Source organism: Pezoporus flaviventris, unplaced genomic scaffold (assembly GCF_033815535.1).
Source record: "Pezoporus flaviventris isolate CSIRO_AGI_PZ_B2104156 unplaced genomic scaffold, CSIRO_AGI_Pfla_v1 ptg000020l, whole genome shotgun sequence".
NCBI lineage: Eukaryota > Metazoa > Chordata > Aves > Psittaciformes > Psittacidae > Pezoporus > Pezoporus flaviventris.
Window position 1 is genome coordinate 5,436,520 of NW_026892568.1, and position 7,397 is coordinate 5,443,916.

The following is a 7,397-nucleotide window of genomic DNA, read 5'->3' on the forward strand; positions in this document are numbered from 1 at the left end:
GGAGCGTGGGCTTTCTTTTATCCACTGCTCTCAGCTGACTTCCTGCCCTGCTGTCACCCAGAGCTCTGCCATGCACTGTCCCTGCTCCTGTCCGCCTTCCTTCCCCTGCCCCAGGGGCTCCCCTTTTAGCCATCACCATGGCCCCCACAATGAGGTGCAGTCCTGCCTCTCCCCATCCTCTCTGACAAGGCAGGGCCCCCAGTGTGGGATCTACCTCAAGGGGTGGCTCAGTGCTTCATAGGGACCCCATGAGCCCCAAACATGCCGCCAGCCTGGGGGCAGTGCTGCATGGGCCTCCTGTCCCTGACATGGACACCCATCCCCACTGCCCTGGCCAGAGCATCACCCTACGCTGTCATCCCCAGCACAGATCCTCCATGGCTTGGTAGCCCTATTCCCAAGCCAGGTCTCCCAGTAGTCCCCCTGTGCCTCCATCCCTTATCCCCTGAAAGAACCAGTCCACCCCAGTGTCTTCCCTTCCACCCATATGTGACTTGTTGGTTGTGTGCTGCATTGGGCAAACCCTTTGGAAGAAGATCCTAGAGGTGAGGTTGGGGACAGGCAAAGGCAGGAAGGACAGACAGAGCCCACAGCCAGAAACCAGACCCATGCTGGGTGTCACAGGATCTGTCTCCTACAGCCACTGGCTTTTACCCACTGCTGGTACCATCGCAGCTCTGGCCTTAGCACAAGCAATGAGACATCTTTACCAGCAACAGTTGGTTCCAGTTTAGCAGAGCCAAGCATGTTCCTTGGTGGAGACACAACTGAGCTGCCCCTGTCCCTGCCTCATGCCTGGCCTCTAATAATGGCTCCCTGCCCTGAACATCACCCAGGCTGGCTCTGGGCTGTCAGGGGTCCCTGAGCAGTTGCTCCCCATCAGGGAATAAGCGCTGTGGTTCCCCATGGCTCTGCCTTGGAGCTGCCACCTCCGTCCCCTCCACACACGTGGTGGCTCTAGGGCAGGACTGTCCCCGCTGTCCCCATTTGACAGTGCCCTGGATGGGGGTTTCACCCTTCAAACCCACCAGGAGCAGACAATAAACAAGGAGGGACCGCAGTGGGTGGAAGCTCAGCCCTGGCCCCTGTGGTCCCAGCAGGAAGAGTGGATGCAGGGACCCCAAACTCAATTCCCTCCCATCAGTTTGGCTGAGTCTGCAGTGGAGGTTTTACCATATGAGGTTGAATCAGGCGGTGAGCTCCTGGTCCATGCCTGCTCCTTGCTCCTCATTTTGGTTCCCCAAACAGCTGAAGAGAAGCAACTCTTCCCTAAAGCTTCATGGAGGGATGTTGGCAAAGCCGGTTGTGCCATGAAAAGTGGGACATGGCCTAACCCTGAGGAGGATGGAGGTGGCCACACTGCTCTCCCTGATGTGGCTGTGGATGTCAGCCACCCCATGGGACACGAGAACATGAGAGGAGCAGGGTTTCTGTGGGATTTCAGCACTATTCAAGTGCCTGCTTTTTGGAGGCACAGAACCTGGAAAACAATGGGAGCGATGAGAAAAGGAGCTCAATGTGAGCACCATCAGCATCCACCAGCACCCCGGGCAGTGCTGACAGGCACACAGACAGACAGGTACCTGCAGGACACCCAGGCTTCATTGCAGACCTTTATTGCCCGCTCCAACACAGCAGACTCAGGCTCTTCATGCCCCAAACCTTCCTCTTTCCAGTTCAGGGACTGCCAGGAGGGGCCAAAGCTTCACAGGGGGAGAAGTCCATGGAGCCGAGCACATCCTGGTGCAGGGTGGTAGTGATGGGCAGCACAACCCCAGCACAGTGGTGGGTAAAGGGGCAGGAGGGTGCCTCTGTGGTGGTTTTGGGCATCCCGGTGCCCTGGTACCAGCTGCCTCGGAGCTGCAGGATCTCCTGGCCACGGCTCCTGCATTGGCTCCTTCCCCAGACAGCCACACACACCAGGAGCAGCACCATGGGCACCTTTATGCAGAGGATGAGCAGCAGGTAGGTGATGCTGAGCTGGGACCTGGGTAAGAGAAAGGAGATGGTGCTGGAGCTTGAGTCTGGGCAATGGGGATGGGGACTGGGACACTTGCATGTCTGCCCTGCATCCCCTGGGATGCTCCTTTGAGCTGCTGCAACTGATCCAGGGCTGAGGGAAAGAGGTGTCTTAGGGCAGGGGATGCTACTGGGGCTTGAAGCTTGACTTACAGCACTGGAGGGTCCCCAAAGGCCGTGGTGACCAGCGGGCTCACATCACTGCCTTTGGCTGTGGATGAAACAGATGTGAAACAAAAGAGAGAGCAAAGCAGAGACCCCTCCTGCACCCCAGGGCCTCTGCCCTGAGACTGCAGCCATAGAGCTGCAGGAGGGGGAGATGGGGGTCTCCAGGCAATGCACTGGGCACTGAGGAGGAGGAGGAGGAGAAAGGAGGGGGGTTACTGGGAGGGACTGGAAAGCCCAAGGGGCTCATGGAAGCAGAGACGCTGAAGGGAGCAAGGGAGAGGCTCTGCTCTGTGCAGCCTCCTCCATCCCTCATCCAAACCTGCACTGGGGCAGCCTCCAGCACATCTCAGTGCCTGCAAGGTGCTTGCTCCCACTTTGACAACCCCCATGACCCCCCGCTGGGATCCCCTCTCCCAGGTGATGGGCTCCATCACACACCCCTGCTTAGCTCCTAGGCTGGCTTTACCTTTGGAGACGATCACCTTGGTGCTGTGCTTCAGGCTGAAGATCTTCCTTTTCACCCCGCAGGAGTACCAGCCTGCATCCTCCAGCGTGACATGGTCCAGAGTCACCGTGAACGAGTGTGATGCATGGTTATCCTTGATGGACACCCTGTCCTGTGTCACTGTCACCTCCGAGCCATTGGTTTGGATGACGCAGGTGCAAAGACCGAGGAAGCCCCTCTGGCACCAGAACTTGGAGTAGAGCTCATAGCCTGGCTCATAGCTGCAGGACACTGCCACTGAGCTGCCCTGGTTCACCATCACCTGTGTAGGACCTGTCACTGCCCAGCCACCTACAGGGGACAAGAAGAGAAGATGGGAGCCCTTACGGGCATTGTCTCAGAGGATCAGGAGGGATCTGAGCTCTGGGATATGCCATCCCAAGGAATGCTGTATCCATGTGCCCACTATGCAATGGTGAGATGAGATGTCCCCGGTCATTAAAGAGCCCCCATCAGATGTGTGTGTTATTAGACGAAAAGCCTTATTACCAGGGCTTATCCAACAGCATATCTCAAAGATCATCTCCTGTAGCCATCCATTAGCTACAAGGACAGTATCAACTGAGCTCTTGCTGTGTCCATGATGGGCTTCCCGGGCTGGCTCAGTCCCAGCCTCTCCATGGGATAGGAAACACCTGACCTGTGCTCCCACATCTCACCTGGGAAAAGGATCCAAAGCAGGAAAATCCACATTTTCCACCCTCTTGCTCCTGATGCAGGTTTTCCCCTGTGGCTGTTCACAAAGCACCCTGTGGGATGGAGCCCATTCACATCCCACGAGTTTCCCAAGCCTCCTTCTCCCGTTGCTTCCATGGGCAATGTTTACCAGCAGAGCAGACCCTTGTTTAAAGGCGGTTGCTTCCTCATCTTCACCCGGGGACCATGACTCACCCTGGGAGTGTCTCATGAGAAAGAATCTCTGGTTTTCCTATGAAACAGGGCTGGGTCCCAGCAAAACTCCCAAAATACAGCAGGTTCCTCCTAGATGATGCGCGTCCCTGTGGTGAAAGCAGCCCCTTCTCCATGCACAGAGCCCAAACAGCTTCAGGGGTCTTTGCAGGGAGTCCAGGCCAAAGCAGGGTCCAGGAACCAGGACAGAGCAAGTGCAAGTCAGCCCATGCAGATGGACCAGTTGGGATGCTCTCCCAGTCGTGGTGGACTGGAATGACGGGAAGGGATGATGGACTGAAATGATGTTCAGCCCTCCCCGCTGCTCCTCAGCACCAGAGCTGGCCGCCAATGCAAGCTGGGGTGGTTTTGTTTGTTTCTCAAGCAGAAACATCTCATTTCTCCCCCAAGAATTGCCTTTTTTGGGGCACAGCTGTGGGTTTTGGGTGACAAAGTCTTGCCGAGGGCTTTCTTCCTCTATGCTCCTTGGAAAGGGCAGAGGGCACAACTCCCCAGCCCTGCCAGAGACCAAGCAGCTTCTTCCCCACCATCCCCTTCACTCCCTGTGCTCCGCCATGCCAAGAGGAAGCTCTGAGGTTTCCTGCTGACTATGAACTAACTCCTCCACTCCTAGAAAACCAACTGGGCTGAGTCGCTGCAGGAAGCAACAAGTGCTAAAATCAAGAAGTGGTTGGAGGCTGAAACTTGATTTCTGGTGATGAACCTTCATGGAAAGGCCGGGCTTCAGCTGCTCCCCAGCCGCTCTCATGTTCCTTCCTTTGAGTGTCCTATTGCCCCCTCCTGACATAGCCCCGACAGTACGGGATGCCCCAGAGTCCCCCTACAAAGGGAATAGCAACAATACGGCAGTTCATTAGATTACCCCCTGCAGAGGAATTTATTGGATTCATCTGAACCCGAAGCAAACAGGCGGTAATTGAATCAATCAGTGAGTGCAAGATCTTCCCCTGCTCCTATCCCATCACCACAGCTGAGCCTCTCCAAAGTCCTCCTCTGCCGTGGCCTTCAATGACATTTACAATGCCCGGCTCTGTTATTTAATCCAGGTGTTTCAGACCCTCTTTCAGGGGCAGATTCGGCAACTTTGGTGAAATGGTCCTGAGATAAGGCTGAATATAATGGTCGCTAATGCAGCTCCTGTGGTGCTGGCTGATTGAGCAGGAGCTGTCTGATCTCTCCCTTCCGCTGCCATCTCAGATAACCAGGATAAACCCAGATCATTCCTAGATCCCCTGATTTATCAAAGCTACTAAAAGAGAGAAACACTTGGAGACTGTGGCGGTGGTGGAGGGTTTAGTCCCGGCTGTGCCTTCGGCTGGATTCCTAGCGCAGAAAGGGCTGAGACAGGGGTTAGTTATTGCAGCGGAACTGAAGCGAAATCCAGCAGATCCAGAGGATTAAATTCTCCCCAGCTCGTGGGGAAGGAATGACTTCGGTAGGGCTCAGATCTCCTCCAAAGAGTGTAGTATGGGCAGTCCAGAGAGACACTACCGCAGGTTAATGGGTTGGTAGAAGGAGCAGGAGTGAGGAGACAGTAAAGCAGCAACTCCTGAGCTGGATTTAAATCTTCCGCTGTTACAGCTGTACTTCATGAGGCAAACAAACAAGGAGTCAAGCTATCAGAGATACAATCTGCCGGCAAATGACCGAACAATGGAGCTAATTTACGTGTTCATTTGAAATCACTCCTGCCGTTTGCAGGTCATTTCCTTTCGTTTCGCTGCTCTGCACTGATTTCAGCTGCTTAGCGCTTGCTCGGGGCTATAAGCCGCTCGCTGGCTCCCAGAAACCTCTACTGGGGTCTGGGAAGGACTCGGAGAGTGTTTTGCGTTTGGATGGTGGGGAAGGGCATTTTACTGGTGTGTGAGGGGAGGAGAATGATGTGTATTGGCTGCTGGGCTTTGCTGGTAGCACTCATCTGCCATGGGTCAGGCCCCTCAGAGCCATAAAGCCCTTGGAGCTGCGCCAGTGTCGTGGTTTAAACCCAGTCAGGTAACTTGTTCACTCACTCCCAGTGAGTGGTGCCAAGCTGACAACAATCAAGGTCCGTGTTCGTCTCCCCCCCCTCCCTGCACCGGGGCTCTCCCCTTCCCCGCTCCCGGAGGAACGGGGAGGAGGATCGAGAGAGTGCAACTCCTACGGGTTGAGACAAGAACAGTCCAGCAACAAATCACCACCGCTACTATCAGCTAAAACAATGATAAGGGAAAATAACAAGGGAAGAGAATACGATACCACCGGCCAAGAAAACGAGTTCCACCCGGAAACCCCTGTCCTTCCGGGCAACTCCCAGTTACCCCCCACCCCGGGCATGACGTGCTGTGGTATGGAATACCTCCCCGGCTAGCCCGGGTCAGGCGCCCCGTCTCTGCTTCCTCACAGCTTCCCCTCCTCCCTGGCAGAGCATGAGCCTCACAAAGTCCTTGGTCAGGGTAAACATCACTTAGCAACAACCGAAAACATCGGCTTCACCAACGCTGTTCTCAAAACTAGAAGTCAAAACACAGCACTGCACCAGTTAACACAAAGGAAAAAACATGACTGCTACTGCTGAACCCAGGACAGCCAGGTTGTGCTGGTGCCTGTCTTTTACCAGCAATCTGCGCTGTTTCTGCAGGCTGCATTGCACTTGACGATATCATGGCAGATAGGAAAAGTGCCTTCCTCCTGAGTGCGGTTAAACATGCGGGACTAAATGGGTCTGCTGTAATGCTAGGGACTGCAGGAGGAAGGGAGAACTAGGCTTTATGAGGCTCTTCTTGCCCAGTTCCTTGCTGTCCTCCTGCAGGACTCAAAAGGGATACAAGTATTGCTGGAGCTGAGATGGGTCAGAGGATGCTCTTCAAGCCCTAGGACCTCTTCTGCATCAGGTATGTGCTGGGAATCCCCCTCTAGAGATAAGCAGAACTGAAATCTCAGACCTATGGTGCCCTGGGGGCTTCCTGTCCTCTTCACTGCTGTTAAATTCATCCCCCCCCTCCAGAAGAGGTTTGAGCACCAGCACAGCTTGGGTCCCCAGGGCAGTCACACAGTGCCTGCAGCAAATCTGGGTCTCTGGTACATGTGACCTAGCAGGCAGCTCAGGTCAGGGCCATACCCTGCTTTGTGCAAGCTTTGGGGTAGGAGAAGGCTAAGAGTGTGCTTGAGACACATTAACACGAAGTCCCCACTGTCAATGGGGCATTACAGCACTGGGAAGCCTATGGCGGTTCTGACAAATGCCTGGTGTACTTAACAGGGCAGAAAGCTGCCCTGGCTCTCTGTCCCCAAGGTTTGTTTCTCTTGTCTTCCTGGCCCTATTTGGTGGAGTACATTCACTATGCTGAACCACAGTGCTGGCTGGGCTACTTGTAAATCATCCCATCCAGACACCAGTGGCTCCCAGTATTGCTCATTTTTGTGCTGTTGATTATCTTTCAGTGCTTGAACCACCGGGTAGTCTGGCTGCAGGCTTGCCTGAGTTTAGCTTCTTGGCCACGGGCAAGCCTGAAACCCCCTTATCCCTCTAGGCTGTTTTTCATCTTTGCTGGCTGTTGTTGCCCAGACTGATCATCTGACCTGAAAGAACCATCTCTTCCGTCAGAGGAAACAAAGGGCAGATATAATTAGCCATGTCAGACCCAGTCAAACAGCAATCGGATGGGTGCAGATGGCTCTCGGAAGCATAGTCTGTTCCTCTGCCTTGGAGCCGTCTGCTGATCTGGAGGGAGGGAGCTGGAGATTGAATCGAGTCTCTTAAATAAACTCCTCAGTAATTTCTTCTGAGTTTAATCGACAACACCAGATTGCTCTAGAG

General features: G+C 54.6%; 1 protein-coding gene across 1 annotated transcript; it reads right to left on the bottom strand.

Moving 5' to 3' along the window:
* Positions 1 to 1,677: 1,677 nt before the first annotated feature.
* LOC133270213 (uncharacterized) lies at positions 1,678 to 3,385 on the bottom strand. The gene is made up of 4 exons (XM_061455207.1): positions 3,352 to 3,385; positions 2,447 to 2,983; positions 2,173 to 2,323; positions 1,678 to 1,987 (listed from the first exon to the last, which is right to left on the bottom strand). Exons 1-4 carry the CDS (start codon positions 3,383 to 3,385, stop codon positions 1,678 to 1,680), a joined length of 1,032 nt encoding a protein of 343 aa, XP_061311191.1.
* Positions 3,386 to 7,397: the final 4,012 nt, after the last annotated feature.

Bases quoted from the DNA above. Each gene is read 5' to 3' on its own strand.
- LOC133270213 (XM_061455207.1), bottom strand. From the start codon at position 3,385: ATGTGGATTTTCCTGCTTTGGATCCTTTTCCCAG. The intron at 2,984-3,351 runs GTGAGATGTGGG...TGTCCCCTGTAG, and splicing joins GCTTTGGATCCTTTTCCCAG to GTGGCTGGGCAGTGACAGGT. The intron at 2,324-2,446 runs GTCTCTGCTTCC...CCCCTCCTGCAG, and splicing joins TCTCCCTTGCTCCCTTCAGC to CTCTATGGCTGCAGTCTCAG.